Raw genomic sequence first — 21,402 nt, 5'->3', positions numbered from 1 at the left:
CGTCAGATCCAAATGCAGGCAGGCTGAGAGAAGCGACGCAAGGCTAGGGAGGGAGCGTAGTTCAGCAGTGTGGGCGACTGAAGAAAATGAGTTTTTGCACGTTTTGTGGAAGAGTGCTGTCTCTCTGCTTAGGCTTAGGAGGAGGTAGGTGTAAGTCATACGGTGGCTACGAGGGAGACAAGCTGTGGGTTGCCTATTGTAATGGTGGCAGCGGGGCTGTTCCTGGGGATAGTGGAGAGGGCTGTACCTCAGAAATTGAGATTTTTTTCCACAGACTTTGTCTACTTTCAGTTCTATTCTCTTGAAAATCATTGCTGGCTTGGAATTGAAGCTAGCTTGTATCTGGGTTATCATGGCAATTCCTGTAAATCTGCATCTGGTTGTGAGTTAACATTTTCTTTGTAGTCTTTGTATGCGTAAATGTGACTGAAAAAGACATGCATTTACTAATTCAAAGGTACAGTCTTATGGTGGAAGGAAAAATGCAATAATATTCTAAGAAGTGTAGGTCAGGTCTCAGAGATGTCCGTACAAGTTCATGTATGTTCCTGAGCAGTATATGACAGTATATGGTCCACATTCCCATTTTTCTCAGAACTCATTTAGTGCTGGCTCTGTTCAGTGTTTTATAAACTCTTATATAGAAGCTACACTTAGATTATGCAAAATGTAATTCTGAATAGCTTTGTGAAAGAAACGATACACCTTACCCTTGTTTTCTGTTTTCACGTTTACCTATTAGCTTCATATAGCCATCCTCAGTGTTACTGACAACAAACACAAACCCCGAGCGCAGCACTTTGCTTTTGCTTAGCCAAGCAATTTTTATTGTATCCGGTAGAGTGTGAAATTACACAAGGTTTTTGATTTTAATTCCCTATAACTGAGCTTGGAGGACAGACTTATTGCAACTCTTCAGTTAGAGTATTTTGAGTTTGATTAGAATATGTCAGCACAGCACACAACTGTTATCATTTAGCTTTGGCCAGTGACAATTTCAATAGTTAACAGGACATTTTAGGCAAAAGGGAAAAATACAGGGGTGAAGTCCTAAGAAAGAAGTTGTATAAATTTCATGTGTTACTTGGATGATACTATGTCTATTTTTAGGTTTAAAATATCCCGAACTACCAATATAGAGTGCAAAACTGTCAGAAAATATTATGGGAAAGACAGGAAATTACTATAGTCAGTGACAGCCGCTGGCTCATATTATTACAATTGAATAGCATTTCTGCATCATACACAGTGTTATTAATAATTGCTTATCATTTGGAATCATAGTAAAGGAGCTGCCCCAGGGAGTACAGAATTACTGTATGCAACTGCATAATTGATAACAAAGATGTGTTGACTTAAAGGAAAATGCTTTCCTTGCTATAACAGATGTTTTGCTTCTGAAATTTGCTTTACGAAAAAGGTTTCATCTTATTTACTGATGGTTTGATGGATGTATGGTATGTCAGTCCAATTTTATAGCTCCTTTCAGCAACTATCACAGCATGGTTGCTTCTGTATATGAACTATGACCATGACTATGACCTTGATGCAGGCTACAGAGTGAATTACTGCTCTCTAACATTTTTGCCTGGTTTAATAAAACATGTTTTGCATTTGGATGATAATCTCCATAAGTGGTAAATGCTTTTAATGAATTCTTTACTTTAAAATACCATTAATGTAGCATTTTCCCTGAAAGACTGATGTGTTGCTTGTGCTAGAAAAGCTTATGCCCTTTCAGCATTTATCTATATGGATGCCATATTCTAGCTGCATCTGTCTGATGTGTGAAAGCTTGGAATCTTTTTAGCCAGCAATATTTGGAGCTTCCCCTAATGGGCAGAACAGTCCAGACCAGCAGCTCTTCTCACCATCCTCCTCCCTTCCTTTCCCATCAACTGCTCAGCTAGCAAATTCTTTCTTATTGTAAGCAGAGAGCTCATGAGAGCTGTTTAGAAAAATAGATGGAGAACTCAGAGAGCAATGCTTCCAATTTATATATACTCCTCCTAAAAAGCATTTCTCTCCTAAAGCATATTCTAATCATGTTCTGGCTCAGGTTAGTACTTTAGTAGCTACCAGATCATTTTATTCTAGGAGATCTTATGATTCACAGAACATGCCAGTCCTTTTCTTCTGGTCAGCCAGTGACTTCTACAGCGCAAAGCAGGAGAGAGGATCTTCCAATGACAATTCAGTGTAATACTTGTTTCATTGTAGAAGTAAAGAAGAACTCCTACAGACCCATCATAGATGTGTTTAAGCGAATTTCATTGTCACTGTATGTCTGCACAGGCTATACAAGCTGGTCCTTTTTATTTAGTATCACATTAGTAATTCATGGCAGTTGGCTCTGCTTCTTTGGCGTATCATCATCATCATCTGGCATATTCTTTGCTGTTGTATACAGAGAAGACCCTGTATATTGGTATTAATGACTGTGTGGTGTTGCCTTTGAAAACAGTACCATTTACCTACAATACTGATCATGCTGACTCAGGATGCCTTCACAGTTTCTGTGGGTACATAGCTGCCCTGCATCTCAAATCTTTTTTAAGGTATTTTCAAGTCTATCTGGAGACTGAAAAAATAGATTTATACAGGTATATATAAATATATGGAGTTTTGTATATACATATATACACATATATACCCCCCACATACATATATATGTTTTCTTTTGTGTTATTGATGGATTGTGGTATAAATGTGCTGCAATATTCAAATTAAAACTATTAATTTCTATTAATAACTATTAATTCTGCACAGTAGCAGAAGCATCACAGACTTCTTTTTTCCCCAGCAGAATTCTGAAGTCCTGGTTATTGATAGGTAGTACGTTCAGGTGTTTCAGTTTACTGAGTTCAGGAAATCTGCGTCTTGCCTCAAGATAGATAGTTATGATATCACTTTAATGGTGTCTACTACAATATTCTTATCCTGTCAGTTCTAAAATATAGTTGCAAAATGCAGAAGCCTCCTTTAACAACAGCCTGTTTTAACAGTCTGTACTAACAGTCTGGCAGTATTGAACTTATTCAGTAGCTTTAACATCCTGACAGTTAGGGGGATGTATACACATTTTGTTTGTTTCTATCCTATGCTCAGCTGAACTAGATGCTGAACATGCCCAGAAGGTTTTGGATATGGAGCACACCCAGCAGATGAAGCTGAAGGAACGTCAGAAGTTTTTTGAAGAAGCCTTCCAGCAGGACATGGAGCAATACCTTTCTACAGGATACTTACAGATAGCAGAGAGACGAGGCAAGTTTTAACATACCTTCCGTGTAATCCACAGACACCCCACTTAAACGCAGAGTGCATTGTTTAGGGGCCAGTCAGCAACAGCTTTAAGTGCTTACAGCTGAAGTATTGCAATGTCTAAATTTTTTGATCCTGCCTTCCTTGCTGGAATCCAAAACTCAGGCTTTTAAAACAACCTTTGGGTCCCAGGGGAGTTAGGCACCTTAGAAAATCAATCAGACTCTCCGTTTGCTGTTTGAGGAGCTGCCTGAGAGAGATTGGTGGAAATGCAAAGCACTCACGTACTGACTGGAACAGCACATTTCTATGCAGCTGAAGAGTGCATCCATCTCTCTGAAGATATGGGTGTAGGTGGCTAGAGTTGCAAAGCCCAAGATCATCACCTGACAGGAGGTGCCTCTAAGAAAATTTTAAAAGGTGCAGACAAAGCTCAGTGTTGTCTTTCAAAACAGTTTCCAGATAGCAGCTTTTTATATTGCCTATGTAATATTCAGAGTATGTGATTAGAACATGGGAGATCTAGATTCAGCTCTCGCCATATTATAAAATGATTCAAGACCGGCATCTCCCTACTGATTACAGGACAAGACTGCCGTAGACTGTAGACGCTTCTGTGTGGGAGGTATCCCATCTGTTGGGCCAAAAAGAAGGGACTGTAGGACCAGAAAGAAAGCAAGCAGGAGGTTATGTCACACACGTAGGAAGAAAAAATGTAGAGAACCTGTCCATGCTCCAAGACCAGTTCTGCTGTCATTTGAAATGTTGGAACAAGGAATACAATCAAAGATTTCCATTTCCCTGCGTCACTGCTATAAATGCTAATATGCAAGATGCTTTAGCTTTGTTTCTAGGACAATCTTACAGGAAACAGCATATGTAAGTTTTGAAATCCTTTGCTCTGAGGAAAGAATTGAATTTGGGTCCCCCACTGTCTGTATATATGGTCCACTTATGCTTAAAGTGGGCAGTGTCACTGCTGCCACTTTACACATTGCTTTGTTAGAGAGATGGGTACATCATTTTCTGAATTTTGCAGAATAATGCAGAACCTGCACAGATCATATTTTTTTAAGAAAGATTTGAGCCTGCAGTATGTGTTAGAGACAGAGCTGTGATTATATTTGGGGAAAAAAAAAAAAGCTAAGATTATAGGATTTCACCTCCATTCACATATGAAGGCTTTTAATAGTGTGATTGTCAAACTGGTGTAAACTGTTAAACTGTTAATTATAATATTTGATATTGCAAGTATAGCAACTGGACTTAAATCTGAGTACTTGTGTACCTGCTCTGTGTGTGTGTGCTTTTTTTATTCAAGGAAGAAGATGCTCATCCAAGTATTTAATTCCCCTGAGAATTGTAGTTATTATACTAAAAATAATAATTAGTTTGCTTGAGTAATTAATGATGTGAAATCCCTATGCTAGGAGAAGATACTGGACATCAGCCTAGGCTTTGCATCCTACTGTCACTTATTAGATAAATTGAACAAAGAAAATAGAATGGCTGCTATCTCCTAACATTAATGTTTATTTTCTGAATTTTCATGTCCCTTGTATATGGACATTTAGTGAGTGTGTGCTTAAACATGTTTCTTCTCTGTTAAAAAGACCTTTAGTTGAGGAAATTGAAAGTGTGTTGCAAAATGCAAAGTTTCTAACTTGGCCCGAGCCTCATCTTGGCATGTTTCTGATGGTATTGCAATATAAATGTTATTGCTAAAAATGTCTTGTTTTACAAGAGCAGTGATGGTCATTGGTTTTGCAAAAAAGATTGCACAGAGGACTCTTGGCTTTGGGCTGAGATTGCTGCTAAGCAATTATCTGGTGTGGGTGTGCTCCTTCCACAGCTAGTTTAATTCTAGCTAATACACACAATTATAGTAGCTATTAAAGCTTTCACAGGTAATAATATCATGTAGCTGATTGCCAGTTTGCTCACTGCACTGTTTTTACTACAGAACCAATTGGAAGTATGTCTTCCATGGAAGTGAATGTGGACATGCTGGAACAGATGGATCTAATGGACATGTCTGACCAAGAAGCACTTGATGTCTTTTTAAACTCGGGAGGCGAGGACAATAATATGCTTTCTCCCATGCTGGGTATGATACTAGTAATGACAGTGTGCTTAGAGACAAAGTGATATATAAATCACCAGAATTGCTTTTATTCGTAATGGATGCTGTTATCTCACAAAACATTCTATTTTACATAGATTGAATATTTTTCACTATCAGCTTTCAAGAGGTTGCAGTACAGAAGAGCTTGCTGCAAAGCTGCTTGATATTTATGGCCATGTATCTTTTCCTGTAGTCACTATAGTTTCATGTCATTTTTGTCACGATATGGATAGGTGACGTGTTATATATTGCTTTCTGGTGTAAGAGAAGAATCTGCTTCTCCAGATCTTTGATATAAAGTTGATATGGGATGCCTTAACAAACCAAACATCAACAAAAAGTTTGTTGTAGTTGAATTTGTATTTTTAAGAACAGTTTCTTAGACTGTGTCTTGAATTTGGCATTTTTAAGTACATCTGGGCCAGTTGCACTATTTAAGATCTTCAGTGAGATGTTCAGAAACCTGACTGAATGCAGCAGTCCATATCTAATATATGAAGACGTTCTGGAAGCTTAAAAGAGTGATTCTGATACTGCAGCTCTTTATAGCCTTCTTACTGTAATGTTAGGTAACTTTGATTAAATTAATCTTAATGCAAAGTTTGTTTTATGTGTTGTGATCAACAAAATCAGATTTAGAATTTGGCAAGCTGCAGCATGATAAAGGATCTGCTCATGGAAGACAATTAGTAATCCTGGATATTTTATGCACCAGGGAATTGTTTTTTCTAAATTAAAAACTTATTTTACTATTAAAATATCTTTTCCCAAAACAGCCAAAATAATGAGTAGTGAAGAAACAAGACACTCTAAATTCTATCTGTGATTTTGGGATATGTAAAGAAAAAAGTGAAGAATATTGTGGGGTAATTTTTGTTCTGGCCTTTGTAAAGGGGATTGTTACCTGCTGTGAACATAAAAAACTTATGAAAAGTAGTCAATGCATACTTGACTACCAAGGCTTCCAATTTTTATTGCAAAAACTAAATTCAGATGCCTGAGTTTAGATAGGCCTTCCATTCATGGCTGTTAAAGTTGATCATTGTTCAAGTGTGCAAGTTATTACAAAATCTAGGACTGTTTCGCCCTTGTTTTATATTTATATTTTCAATACATACATATATATGTATATATGCACACACTAAAATATAATATGCTAGTGCTGTAATGTTCTTGCACTTTAATCTTAACAAAGAGGTTGGATAGGCTTGCAGCAAGACTTACTTCTCTACAGATGGTACTACTATAGTATTATGGTGTTGTGAATCTTTTTTGTTGTGGTTCCAGATGATTCGTTTTACTCTGACTTAGAAAGGATTTTTGTGCTTATTTAAAGGACCTTGCATCCTAGTATCAAGTCAGATATACACTAGTCTTCATTGTCAGAAAAGTGAGATGATTTAAACATAGCTCTTTGTTTTGCTGTCAGTGGAGAACTGGGTTTGTCAGGGAGAGATTTGTTTCATAATTTTACTGAACATCACACAATGCACGTAAGTTATTTTAGTAACTGCTGAAAACAAAAATAAGCTCAAATTTGTCTTACTATACATTTTGCTAGTTTATGGGCACTTATGGGCTAGACATCCTAGACTGACACAATACATTGGAGTGGCAGGGTGTTTTCAGTCCAGGCAGGTTGGTTAGCTCAGACTTTTGAATGTTGTACTGTGTCCTTGTGGACTTCTGTTTAAACTAGAGACGTGCTGAATGCACGTATCCCTGTGGAGTTCCTGTCTCCCACAGAGGCTAAGGCAATGTCATGTACAGGGCTACTTGCTGTCCAAGTTTAAGTCCAGAATAGCCTGTTTGGGTCAAGAAATATGCCCGAGCAATATTTAGCATACCTTACAGTGTCTAGTACAACAAGCTCCTGGCTATGGTAACTGTTTTCTTGTTAAAAAATGAACACTGAGATGCTTGATAAGACTGAGGACAAGTTTTTGGACAATGCATTGTCAGCTGCTCTGAAGCCAGCCTTAGCAGAGGCAAGGCACAGTGGTCAGCTCATTTCCATCTGTCCCTCTTGAAAACTTTTTTTTTCTTTTTTTACAAATTCTTATAAAATCCCACTGGATTTTTAAAAGCATTTTCTCACTACGGTTACTCAGTACCAAAGTCAGGTACCCTAACAATGCAGAAATACTTGCCGGGCCTAGCAGATAAGTAATAAAAGGGCCCTCTTTGGCAGATCACGTAGAAAGAGAGTTTAGATGTCCCCATTTTCCCTTCTTATTTACTGCCAGGAAGCCTCTAGGGAAGAGGCTGTAAGAGAAATTTGAAATCTGACTAGTTAAACTGCAAACAAACACCCTTACACTGAATTAGGAAAAAAAAATGCCTTTTTGAGTAGGACAGGGCAGAAGCACAGTCTTAAAAAATCTCATTCCTGTGCTCTTGAGCTATGATACAGCTTTATCAAAATAATTCTTTCACACTGCAGGCAAAGTTTTGTTTTGCTTCTACATCTTCATTCTCAGTCAACACTGGAGATTACAAATATTGCCTATCTTCCAGTTACGTTTTTAAATTTCACTTAGGTTAATTCATGTCCTTCTGTTGGACAGAGCTTGTTTGGAGGCTTTTTCTGTTGGTGATGATTCTCAGCACATACTGAATAGACTTTATCATAAGTCAGAGTTAGGAGAATTAAATGGTCTTGGCTAACTGGCAAACTAGACATCAGCTATGACTCTTAGCAGAATCAGGACTTCTTAATACTTCTGCAGTCTTAGCTTATTTGATCTCAAGTATTAGAAATACTAGAAGGAGAGAGACACAAACAATCAGAACCAGACTAAAACAACCCTGTGGCCTAAATTGGCTTGAGAAAAGCCAACAGGCAGCTTTGTTTTATGGAATTTTGCAAAAGCAGCAAAGCAGCCTGAATGCAACTCATAAACCAAATTTGAGCTCACTTAATGTACTGATTTATCAAGCAGTGGCTCAACAAATGATTTTTTTTTTTTTTTGGTCTTTTTCTAACTCTAAGGGCCAGACTCCAACACCTGTGTGAATGAGATAAGTCTTCAGGTTCCAAGCCAGTCCGAATTACGACAGAAACTGTCTTCACTGTCATCAACCTGTACTGATTCTGCCAGCCAAGAAGCAAGTGAAGGAGAGTCCCCAGTTATTCAGTCTGATGAAGAAGAAGTTCAAGTGGACACAGCTCTTGCTGCTGTAACTACTGAAAGACAGGGTGCTTCAGATGTTAGTGATGAAAGTGACTCTCAAACTATTTGAATCTTAATACCATATCCTTTAAGAGTGACTTTTGAATGAATGAACAAATGAATGAAGAGCTTGTCTGTGTAACAATTTGCTAACCAATCATAACAGCCAGATCTTTTTACTAGTAATACAGCATTTTTACAAGATTGCCAGTCATGTGGAGGTTGTTTTTTTTAAAATTGCCTAAAGCACACACACTTTAACAGTAGTCTCGGGGCTCAGGGGAGTAGTACAACTTTTGTATATACTATGTATAAAAGAATTAAAGGGGGAGGATAAGTTTCTTTGACCACTAACGTTTAAATGACTGATTGGAAATATTTAGAGTTGATGTATAGTACTGAACCCAAATTGTTCCTTGCATGTTTTCAGCAGCTGCACTTGAAGATTTAGGTTCCAACCACAATGAAAAGTTATTTTCTATTCTTTACTATCTACTGTCTGCCTACTACCTTTGTCTACTAATGCAGCAGTGTCTACTCTCTCACACGTCTTATTCAGGACCAACTTACTTATCATAGGTGTTAAGGTGTTAAGGCAAAAACTAAGAAATTGAAAAGGAGGAGAGATACATATTGAAATGTTATGCTCCTCGTGGAGCACATATCTTAGCATTGTATAAACTTACTCCTCTCTTGAGATGAAATAAAGTATTTCTATCCCAGCCATGTCTTCTACTTGATTACCCAAGTATTTTCTCCATGACAGTGAACAGAGGAGACTAATTCAACAATTAGAAAAGCTGATTATTTATATTGAGCACCAGTGTAATTTACTACTTCCACAGTAACTTGTTTTTGATGACACTGATGCAAGCCAGCAATTCAAGGGAAATAAACCTGAATAACATAGGAATTAGGTGCATACATTTTACAAAATATAGAACTGATAGTCATCATCTTACCTCCCATAGTTTTTTTTCCTGCAGTCACTTTCTCACTTCTAAAATATTGAGGTCTGAACCTAACAACTGTTTCTTGTCGAGTCTCACACTCTATTTGCAGGGATCTGCTCTACCTCAAGAAGTCTTCTGGCTCCTGCTCTTCATGCACTGAGGAAAGGAATGTAATCAGAAACAGCGTAAGTAAAAGGATTAGTCGTGATGCAGGTCCCTTCCAAAGACCTGCCCTGACAAAATTAATGGGTGGGAATGAGGTCTCTCCTGCTGCTAGCCAGGTGGGAAGTGGCCGGTTTCCTTAAGAATACACTGTATCTCCTGTTATCTGACAGAGTGTTTCCTGACCTCACTTTGGAAAATGAAAGCTAGGAGCCTACCTACAATTACATATTTACTATTTAACAATGCGTTTGTTGAAAGAAATCTTTCTTGAAAGAATTTACTTTTTACTCACTCGCTTTCCAGAAGACAGACAAAATGTCCAAAAAAGTTTTGTTTTTTTATTAAACCTTGTAGTACAAACCTGGAAAGTAAACAAAAAACTGGCAATAAACAACATGAAGTCTTTCCTTACAAGGAAAGAGAGCAGAGCAGCGCTAATAAATTAAATGTCAAACTGTAAGCCATAGTCAGAAGTTTACTGTCAAGAGGGAAAAGTACACAGCAAGGCCATAAAAACCAGACAACCACATTTGAAAACACTTGACTCTGTTTATGTTATTGTTAAATATTCCAAAACAGTTCAGTCTTCTGCAACAACAACCAACAAATTGTATTATAGGACTTTCCTGACAGTCACCACTGGCAAGCTCAGTGCAATATGGGTAGCTACGGTATTGTTGAATTCAATTACGAAACAAAACAGTTTGTGAAAACATTTTCCCTTTTTTATTCCACACATACTGTACACACAACCAGAAAAGGGCAACAGCTACTCCATTATTATTTTTTGTTGTTGTTCAGTGATGTAAGCAGCACTTATAAATGTTACAAGAAAAACCCTGTAAGCATCCAATCCAACCGATGAAGAAAGTGAAACGTAAGGCTTTTCTTCATCTTGTCTCTTCGCCATCCCTCCCCCCACCCCAAGAAAAGGCTCAAGTATTTAAAAAAATTTACAGGCATATGTACAAAAGGTGTGATTTTTTTTTTTTTTGTTACAACATGAAGAGAAAAACAGACAAGATGAAATCAAATGCATTTTCACATTCAAAAGAAAAATGCAGACCTGCTAGTGGCTCTAAAAGTGATCATATAATGAAACAAATTCAAAACAAAAATTAATGCTTGACTGTGTAAGGTGTGAAAAACAGCAGTGGAATGGAAATGGAATGTTAGAAAGATTGCACGTCTATGACAAAGAAGCACTTATGGCTTCAATCACTTTTTTTTTTCTTTTTTCTTTTTTTTTTAAAGGATGCTATTGAAGGGTTTTTGATAAAGTAGCCAACAGCACCAAAAAATAACAGAATGGATTTCCTAATGAAATCAGGCACAGTTTTCCCTCACATGACTCCTCAAGGCAGGCAGTCTTTTTTCCTTCTCTTTTTTTATTTTTATTTTTTATTTTTCCCCCTCAAAACAGATGCATAGTGATGTGCTGGTAAAAGAGAACATACTCCAAATCTCCTCCTTTTGCCTACAGTTAGGAAACAAAGTCCAGCTTCAGCTGCCATAACCTCCCAAAGAAAGTGTGTATTCTCCAATTTAAAAAATTACAAAACTCATCTTGCCATGACAGAATAAAAGTCAGCCAAAGTAAAGCAATTTCTTTCAAGTTTTGTCTCCTATCCCTTTTCTCTCTAGAAAAATCTGCTCACATGACTGGAGAACAAATTATAAAACACATCAAACTTTAACCTATTCAAAAATGGGTTAAAAGCCTTTTTTCACAGTTACCAAAAAGGCTTTTCATTTTTTTTTTCAGCCATAGGGACAATACAAATTAATATTTTATCAGCCCCTTGCCGGTTTTAAAACAGTGAACATACGGCAGTTTAAAAAAATCTGACTGCTGTATCTATCTATCCTAAGTACAAAAAAAAATTCAACAGTTTAATGCTAAAACAAAATTAGTTCTCTAAAACCAGAAGAAAATCTTCTTTAGAGCTAGTGCAAAGACAGCTTGTATTCTACAGCAAGTACTCCAAACTATGGTATAATAATTACAAAAAATATATATAAATCGACAAAATGAGAGTGTTGGCATCTTCAGGATTAACTTGAAGCACTTTTGGATGAACTGGAGGATGAAAGCCTAGATGATGGCACGTCAACTGTCGCTCTCTTACGAGGTCCTCTTTTTGGTGTAGGCTTGCTGATACAGTTCTCAATGCTGCCATTTTTACCAGATACTTTTCCACAGATTTGATTGACTAGACTGATTATTTGTTCCTGTTCAGGAAGTGGAAAAAACAAAACACAAATTAGCAACTTCTCTTTTTCCAGTCACTTCTGGTACACATAGAAGTAGTGCTGCCTTGTGGACTGAAAGCACCAAACTGGGGAAGAAAATCTACTTATTTGTAAACTAGGCAGAAGCTTGGCTTATATACCAGTATTTCACAGCCAAGATTTTGGTAATAATTACTATGCAGTATTCTGAATAACTACCCTTGGTGAAGCATCCCCACTTCCCCCTTGAAAGACAGTATCCAGCTACAGAATTAGAACAGTCTAAGCTCTAGCCACTGAGTTTTTAGAGAAGTGGGCAAGAATAAAGAAGCAGGGCTGCAAGGGTACTTCAGTAGGGTTAGAAATTTTCTTCAGCTACAATGTAAAACCCACTAGTGAACAATGTAATAAGTAAGTGCTGTACTTTAAATCTACAAGTAAGACTGCTTATTACTTATTATTTACTAAATATTTCTTTAAAATTTAGGGAAAAGAGCCTGCATTTTCTTTGTAAGATTGTTGTCATGCGTTATGGGATGCTACTTTGGTTTACTGCCTTTTAGGATCTCTGGGTGTCCAACTGCTTGGACCCAGTGCATAGTGAGAGCCTTGCCTGCTACTACTCAGAAAAAGGGCTACAAGTCCATGGCACTATGATGAGCAAGAGACAGGAGTCCTTGAACTGCACCCCAAAGAAGTGTCTTGGCTACATCACCACTTCTGTGCATTTTACTACATTAAGTGATTTGCTGAAGTCTGGGGTGTGCGAAAATTTTTTGAACTGTCTGTGCTGTCCTGTTAAAAATTTTAGGAAGTTACTTTTGTGCAAAGTTGAAACAATCTTTTAATTAAATATATCTAATGGTTAAAAATAAATATATCTAACAGATGGCATTTGACATGCAGATCATCTCTCTCCGTTATTCACAGCCCTCCATTAAAAAAAAAAAAAAAAAAAAAAAGCCTGTAACAACCATCAGGCATACATTTAATATCTTTTAGATGTAGAAACTTAATGACAGCTTTTTCATTTGTAAAAAAAGAAAAAAAAAATCCAGTAACTGAAGGAGAGGGTTTTTTTTTTTTTTTTGCCTTTCTCAGTGCTGCCTAAATCATCCACTTTGTAATTATGAAAGCTAGCAAAAGTAATTATTGTATGTGATTCTGGGGAAAAGACTGTCTTTGAAAACCTCAGCAGAATTAACAGTTCTGAGCAAGCACAGAAAATAGGGGCTGAATAATCTCAAGAATAAAAGAAACATTAAAATTTCTGAGGAATCTCCTGAAACTCTTCTGTGTTTATCACATTACAAAGTCTGTCGCATCTGTCTGCCCTTCCTAGATTATGCCTGTTTGTAACCTACAGTATCTGCTACTAGAACAGAATCTGCAATTAAAAACAAAATCACAATGGCAAGACCTTACCTAAACTTAGTCTGACCCTTTTATTTTTTCCATACTTCTATGCTGATGCATTAGAAGCTGTGGAGACATCCGTCTCAAAATGTGACCAGTCCAGTACTGATCATAAAGAGCTGCTTTTGTAAATTCTTTCACTGCTTCACTGACCACAGCTTGGACTAACAATAAAAGGCTCCTTTGTTCTCTGTCCCCATCTTCCCCTTTATCTCTATTGCATCCCATGGTGGTTTTCCACAGATCAGGAGCTAACTAGAGACGTAAAGCGCATTACCTGACTGTATCGCAGTGTAGCATTAGCCCAGAATCCCAGGCCATTCCTTTATCACCAATGTGAGTTCTTTGCTGATTATATATTCTCATATTTGCTTCATTACTGGACCTCACACCTATAAGTACTCTACAAGAGAGCCCTAAAGAAGTTTCAGGCTGGACTGGAGTATGTCAGAGCGTACTTTAAGTTAGCAAGAGACAGAAGTTATCACAAAGCATACAAGTTACCATAAATCGACCAACCAAAGCAAATCTTCATGATTTACAGCATCCCAAAGCATTAAATGGCTTCTCTGTTTTGTAACACCTAATCATGCAGTTTATGCTTCAGGTTTCATCTTTGCCATACTATCGTTTCCCTCTCTATTTCTTCTACTTAGATTATCATAAAGGACCTTCTTCCCACACCAAAAAAGAGAAAACAGTCTCCTGAGGTCCTAGGTGGCCAGAGGAAGCGCAAAGTCTAGCCTCAAGTTTTCAATATCAAAGCTAACTAGCGTCACAAAGCTATGTTGTACAGACCTCATCATAACGATACATCATTTTCAGTCCCCGACAAGACTTCTGTTTTTCCACATGCCGCAGGGCACACTCCAAGCAGAAGACAACATTTTCATTCTCCTGTACAACCTATCAAAAACACAGAGGAAAAAAATGTTCAGTAAGCTCCGAATTAGAGTTCTGTGTTATGCACACAGTATTTCCCACTGTGATGTGTAAATTATTACACTTGTATTTCTCTACAATTTAGTGGGAGGAGGAGTAAGCAAGAAGCAGTATGCATTGTGTGATATAATCTAGAATGAGCTAAAAAGCCAAAAGTGCATATCCCTTTTTGAATGCTAATGCTGGCAAACAATGATTAATGAAAAACCCACTACAAGTAATGAGGAATAAATATGTATAAAGCTTTACTGGTATGTAACCTAGCTAAAGATTTCTTGAAAGCAGCAGTTTACTTTAAATGCTGTCTTGAATAAGGATAAAAGCAGAAGCTCAGCCACAGGATTCCTTAGCTACTGTCTCATTCTACAGAGGTCACATTTGCTCATTTAGGTAGATGCCAAACCTACAAGTTCAGCCTGGGAGTTGACAAACAAGTTGCCTTTTTGCCCCTCATTACTGTTAAGGGTGACAAAGAAAAATTCTTCCTTCGATTACATTTACACATCATTGTCTACAGAGCAAGTTGACCAGCACTGGCATTAAAAAGAAAAAAAAAATTTTCTTCATTTTAACGTTACCTCAAATTAACATTTCTTAAATTTGTCTCAGCCACTCAGTAGTCTGAAGACTTTTCTAAACTCAGCATATTCTAGCCTAGGGAGGGAAACAGCTCCATTTTGTTAATGGGAACACTGTATTTCCATCAACAAGCCCCCCCCCATCCCCCCCAATGTTGGTAGCCAAAAATGCAAACATGGCAAAAAAGAGGACTGAGTATGGACTCTCACACAAACTGTAGTATATTTATTTAAAACATCTATTCTTGGAAATGGGTGATGCAAAAGTTTGTGGGAGGGGCTGCTAGTATTTTTAATGACATTTCTGTACTCCTAACTGTTCTGCATGCAGCAAAAAAACCTGAAAGTATTGCCATGGTGGGTTGTACAACTTCAAAAGCCAGTAGGCAATTACTTCTAAAGAGAAAGTTTATGGGTGTGCCTTACAATTTTTGAACAGACAGGCTGGCAAACAGGATCTTAGCTTGACAGATAGGATGTATCTACCCAGCAATTCAGTTTGCGGGGAAACTCTAGCAGCATGGGCTGTATCTGCTTGCCTGAGACACAATGCATATATTTGAGCTGCTAGCCCTTCCTGAGAACTGTTCTGCCATGACTTACTACTACTGGTAACCTACGGGTATCTTAGTTACATCTTGTAGTGCAATACAGACATGCTTGTGGGTGCCAGAGAGCGGCTGAGGGTGAGTTTATGCCTTTCTTAAAGGGAAGGGAAGCGAGCTGACAATAACTGTTGCCTTCTGTCACTGCTGTCTTAGGTTCTGGCAAAAATCAGATCTACGTTGCTGCATGTTGTATGTAGTGCAAGAGATGACGCTGTAGCCACGTTTTCTCTCAAATGCTTATAGTCTATCACAATATGTTACAAACAGAACAGAGGTGGCAGTACCACAGAGACAGCTTAGGATTTTTCTTACCATGGAAAGATAGCACAGGTGCTGACAAATCTGACACCTCCTCTCTGATGTTTCTAACTGCAACCACTTTCGAGGCTTTTTCTTTCCATCCATCCCCGTGCTGCTGCTGTCATGGCTGCCATAGCGGGCTGAAGAATGGAGACCTGCCTCATAAAGCTGCCGCCGCTGCCTCAGCTCTGTGTCCCTGTGAACATTTTATACAATCAGAAACTGGCATTCCCTCCTAACACCGCAAAGCCATGTGTAGTCACCTTTTTACCATGATCATCACTGAAATCTTAACTACGCGCAGCGAAGCCCTGAGTGTCATTGGAGTTTGGTGCCATTCCCTATGCATGGTGAGAGACGCACAGCCAGCACCATAGAAATGCTATCTAATTGGCAAAACCTATCTATCTCAGGACTTTAAGTGACCACTGTATCAAACCAGTGGTTCTCAAACTGCTCCACAGAGAACTGGGGACTGCAGAGTACTTCCTGGAGGACCGTGGGTGTGCAGGGCCGTGTGGAGAGTCGGGAGATGTGGCTAACATGACTGCCATCCCTGAAGTTGCCAAAAGCTACCTTGAGAAAGAAGAGTTGTTGCTGTCAGAAGTAACATAGCCACCTTCATCAGAAGGCAGAGAGGTACCAGGGAGCTGCTGCCCTGAGGTGCTTCAGGCAGGAAAGGGCGAGCAGGGCGAGTGACTATGCCAAAACACAAAGATCTTGCTGTATACCCAGGGGGAAGAGAAGGATAAAGATTAAGCTCCCTACCACCCTTCACCCACTCCGTCCGCAAGAGGGACAGTACTTCCTGTGCTGAATTACACAGCACTAGGAGAGAGCAGGTTGGGTTGGAGCTGAGTTGAAGACAGCAAGTGTGGAGTGAGCTCAGCAGATGGAAGGGGAGAATAAAAAACCTCACCACCAGACACAACTAAAGACGGGTGGAGAGCCAAGCTAAGCAAATGGCATGGGCAAACTGAGTAGCCAAGGCAGACCAGGAGAGGAGGCAGCAAAAGACACAGAACAAACAAGCAAAACAAAACAAAAAATATATGATGCACTGTTCCACTTTGGCTGGTTTTTTCAGGTTTTGTTTTTGGGGGATTTTGATTTACATAAGCAGCCCCAGGAAGGACTGATATCCTCCAGAGAATTCCAACCTAAGCATATGAACAAGTTTGAGAACCACTCTGATAGAGGTCGATGGGATGTTCTTACAGCAAGCACCAACATTTCTGTTTCACCTTTCGCACTTGCAGACTTTTCCTCTTCAAGGAAAAAAAAAGCACATGAAAATGATTATTCCCACAGGCAAACCAACTGCAGGTAAAGCAGTCTGGCACACCTGGAAAGGGGTTTCTCTTTGTATTGCTTTCTGAACACTAAAAGAACACATAGGCTGTTTTCCCCTTCAGTATGTCACTGGAAATTTTCCAAATGAACATGCTAGTTAGTTAAATACAGTTTGTAGATTCCATTCATCAAAACTTTCTTGACATCTCGAGTACCAGTTGTCACAAACTTGAAAGATAGGTAGGTAGCAACTACATGGTAGGGAACAAAAGAGAAGATCATTACACAGGAAGCCAGGCAACATTATATTTTCTTTCTTTCTTTCTTTCTTTCTTTTTTTAACCTATCTTAAGAGAAACCCTAGACATGTTTCCTTATTCACTGTGGAGAGAAAAAGGAATATAAAGGTTTTTTTTTCCTTATGAATACTGAAGTGTTAATGCAAGATGCATTACTATCCATGCCTAAGCTGCTCACTTGTCCAAAAGCTTTTTTTTTTTTTTTTTTAAAAAAAAAGAGACAACTTTCTCCATAAAAAAAAATACATTCTACAACTGTACTATCAAGTTCTTGATGCTAAAGACAAGAGTTCCTGTTGCAAAACCCATTACTGGCATGGATTGACAGTGGCTACCGATGCCAAGAGGTTAAAAACTAAAGGCAGGCATTTAACCCCTTGACACCACATAGCTCACATAATAACATCAGGAAATCGTGACTCTCAGCACCAAAACCCAACAAAATAAAAACCCAAGTCAAACTCCATAGTTTTAATTTCTTGGTGGTGCCAGAAGTATGGAATTCTTAGAGTAAGACATCCTAACCACAGGCACTCACATATCATATATAGCCAAGGAAATTTCTTCTTCCACATGTGGCTGTTTTCAAATATGTTTGCTGGGCTTTTGCTTGGTTAGTAGCTGCAAGGTGTGTGTCTCAAATTGTTACTTACGTTACCCACCTCTGGAGTCTGTCAATGAAAACAAAATAGGTAGAATGAGCCCCCAATTCGTTACCTGAGCTCTCCAAGAAGTGATGATATCGTACTCAGAGTCGGTCCGTTTTCCTTTTTTGCTTCAGCTGTTGCAATCTGATAAAGCAACTTTTCCATTGAAAATGGTTTGGCTATACGTCGTCTCTTCATTTCCTGAGACAGAAATTTCCATATTAGTTCTTGAGCAAATTTGAAATAAAAAAAATCGAGACTGAATTCAGCATAGCAGAAAACTCGTCTTCTAAAATAACCAAAAGCAAAAGCTTTCTATAGTCCAAATTAAGCAAAGTGTGCTTAAGTCCAAATTATGCTAATTTACATTCAGCATCTTAATTTCACACTGAAATCAATACTAATTAGAAATCAGTCCTTTCAGTGGAAAGTCAGATGCCCCAATGCTTTGTTGAACTGGGTCTCTTTTTCCTGTTGAAAGGACTAAGAATGAAGATTTTCTGCATGTGCTTTAGGATAAGCAATGCCACAGAACAAAACTCTGAAACCTAAGACAGACTAAGCCAAATACATGCCACCAGACAGTCACAACAAACTGCTTTCTAGAAGAGTATCCTAGTGCCTCTTATATCTAACACTGTTTTCTTTCAAAGTTGCCAGCAGAAAGGATATACAATATATGATAGCATTTATACTAAAAAATCAATCTGTATTAACCGTTTCCTAATAGGCTTTACTTTGAAATTTAATGCAGAGAAAAGCTAGGCAAAATCTGCATATATACATTGAATGAAACAAAACTTAAGTATTCAGCATTGTATTCAACTATTACTACATTCCAGGTATACCCTCCCCCCCTTTTTTTAGAAAAACAAAATCATATTCCATCAGTGGAAAAGATAAGACCAGGAAAGATGTTAAGAAAGAGAAAGGAAAAAAGTGCCATGCCTAGATTAGTACGCAGTCCACTAAAGTGGAGAAAGTAACACACCTCAAAATTCCCTCCCTAAAGATTCATTTTTCCTGTTGTGGCCAAGAAAAGTAACTTGATCCCTCAAGTTCAGCAATAGATTATTCTTACTCTCCACTATCCAATAAGATCTGTTCTTCCAGCCTGATTGAGGGGTAGGACTGTTTTCATTTTGCATCTTTTAAAGCACCAAAGATATAACAGGTACTCAAGAAATAAAGACAACAACTAGCGGAACTGACCGATGTGAGGGAAAGAGAGACAATGGGCAAAAGAAATGGAAGAGTTTCAATTTCTCAATTTTGCCCGTTCCTGTCCGGGTAAGCTTTTGAAGGTGTGTCTTTCATTCCGTCAATAAGAGCTGATTGTTTTTTGGTAACTAAACCCTTTCAGTAATTCTATGTAGGCAAATTCCTTGGTTCACTTTGTAGCTGGGCAAAGTCTGGCCTTTTCCCAGTGTCTAAAGAAGTATGTTTTGTATTATACACAGTCCAAGAATTTTCAAAGTGACTGTTAACACCAGACTATAATGTGAAGGTGCTGTTTTGGTTAGGGTTTAAGCCCGCAAAATACTTGCTTGTCAGAAACAAAGTCATGGTACAAAATGAAAATTTATCTTTAACTTTAAATTTTTTTCACCTTCTTCTGTAACTCTAATTACACATTCTTGGTACTTCTTTTATCCTAACCAATATACCGTCATTCATCATTTTTAATAGCACAGATTGCATGTATTAAAGTAATAATTCTAATATATGCAAAAACATCGCACAGTGACCTTTATAGACCAAAAAGCATTCAAAAAGGGTTCACAGGTTAGAAGAATGTTCTTTGGAATGAATTCTCTTTGCTAAAGCCAGCTTGGGGTTGGAACAGCCGCACTTACGGGAATGCTGTAACAAGTTTCATTGCACGTGGGATTTGTTCAGCATATTGTTTGAGGTTGTGTAAAAACAGCCACGCTGAGTCAGACCAAAGGCCCTCACAGGCAACACCTGTGGACAGGGTAAGAGGCAACGATGGATGCCTTGAGAAAATGCAAGAACAGCAGAAGCATGGTATACTGCTGATCTGCAGCTCAGGGCCCTCCTAACTCTCCAAACCTCCTGTTTGTGTTCTCTGTCTACCACATCTCACCGTATCTATGTGTTTATCAGAATTTCTGAATCCATGTATGTTTTTCTCTTCCATACTGTACTGAAATACGTAGAGAAGTATTTTAAAACATATTTCTTATCTTTGTTTTGGATCTGCTGCCTGATAACTTGAGTCATTTTTTAGTATTACATGAGACAATGAACATTCATTTCATAGTTATGATCTCCTGGCCACTTGTGGCGTGGCCCTTCTATCATATACTTCTCTCAGTCATCAGTTTTCCAAGTTGAAAAGTCTTCAGTATTCAAAGTATCCAAATCATGGGGATACCAAGAATCTACACAAGGACACAATGAAATTTTTTGTTGTTTTGTTTTCTATTCTGTCCCTTTAATTTCTAACATTCAGGCTTCTTTTAAATCTCTATGGAGCACTTAGCTGACAACTTCATAGGACTGCCTATTACAATTCAAAGACAACTTCTCTGAGTGCCAAGAGCTAGTTTAGAGCCCATCACAGTATCTGTCAAATTAAAATTATTTTTTACTCACATGTGAGTCATTTAAAATTTTCAATGCTGAATTTCAGCTACCATTTTAACACTCAGATCACTTAGTACCATTAAATCTTTCTATAACACCTCATAGCTTTAACTGTTGCTGTCATTAATATCTTCAGTATGAAGGATTCATTTTGCTATTCACTTTCTTTTCTAGGTTATTTATGGATATGTTGAACCTTACTGGTCTTTGTACGAACTCCTGAGGAGCACAGTAAGAGATCTCTCTCCATTACAAAAACTGACCATTTGTTCCTATCCTCTGCAAATCTTCAAATCAGTTATTTTTTTGTGTAAGAACCTTCCCCTTCAACCTACGGCAGGTTGATTTCTTTAAGAACCTTGCAAAAAGTCTTCCAGAAATGCTAACAGACTGTCAGCTAGATCTCTTTTGTCCAAACATCCTTCAGAAAGGCTTATGGGGCATGACCCCACTACAAAAGACATGCTGATTACCCCTCTTCTCATTCTTTATTATATACTTCTTCTAGGGGGAGAGGAGGAGGGCCTTTAGCAAGTTTTTCTTCAAAATCTCTTTTTGGTTTGCGTTACTGTGTTTTTACATTCACCCTGCTAGAGTTTCAGGGGTGAGGATGGGGGTTCTTTGCATTTTCTCCTTTTGGACACAAAAGGTATTTTTTGTCTTTTTTCTAGTCGACTCCTTTCTCCTGATATTTAGCCAAGCTTAGTGGGGATTTGTCTTATTGGGGTTTTTTTTTGGGGGGGGGGGGGGCGGGGGGCGCTAGGCAAAGTACATTTGTTGTGATCCTCTAATATGGCATC

General features: G+C 38.2%; 2 protein-coding genes across 8 annotated transcripts in view; one reads left to right on the top strand and one right to left on the bottom strand.

Moving 5' to 3' along the window:
* The window catches only part of DTNBP1 (dystrobrevin binding protein 1), a 75,783-nt gene extending 66,502 nt beyond the window's left edge, over window positions 1–9,281 (top strand). For both annotated transcript variants that reach the window (XM_064507001.1, XM_026113045.2), the window contains 3 exons: window positions 3,109–3,264; window positions 5,225–5,368; window positions 8,379–9,281. In XM_064507001.1, the coding sequence (XP_064363071.1) occupies window positions 3,109–3,264; window positions 5,225–5,368; window positions 8,379–8,629 (551 nt within the window). In that variant the 3' untranslated portion in view covers window positions 8,630–9,281. The remainder of the gene's footprint in view (window positions 1–3,108; window positions 3,265–5,224; window positions 5,369–8,378) is intronic.
* A 714-nt stretch (window positions 9,282–9,995) lies between these two features.
* The window catches only part of JARID2 (jumonji and AT-rich interaction domain containing 2), a 235,812-nt gene continuing 224,405 nt past the window's right edge, over window positions 9,996–21,402 (bottom strand). For all 6 annotated transcript variants that reach the window (XM_064506999.1, XM_064507000.1, XM_026113028.2 and 3 more), the window contains 4 exons: window positions 18,063–18,193; window positions 15,766–15,949; window positions 14,124–14,231; window positions 9,996–11,909 (listed from right to left, as the gene is read on the bottom strand). In XM_064506999.1, coding sequence (XP_064363069.1) covers window positions 11,733–11,909; window positions 14,124–14,231; window positions 15,766–15,949; window positions 18,063–18,193 — 600 coding nt within the window. In that variant the 3' untranslated portion in view covers window positions 9,996–11,732. The remainder of the gene's footprint in view (window positions 11,910–14,123; window positions 14,232–15,765; window positions 15,950–18,062; window positions 18,194–21,402) is intronic.

Source organism: Dromaius novaehollandiae, chromosome 2 (assembly GCF_036370855.1).
Source record: "Dromaius novaehollandiae isolate bDroNov1 chromosome 2, bDroNov1.hap1, whole genome shotgun sequence".
Lineage (NCBI taxonomy): Eukaryota > Metazoa > Chordata > Aves > Casuariiformes > Dromaiidae > Dromaius > Dromaius novaehollandiae.
The sequence above is the reverse complement of the archived record's forward strand: the minus strand, read 5'-3'. Positions and strand labels throughout refer to the sequence as shown.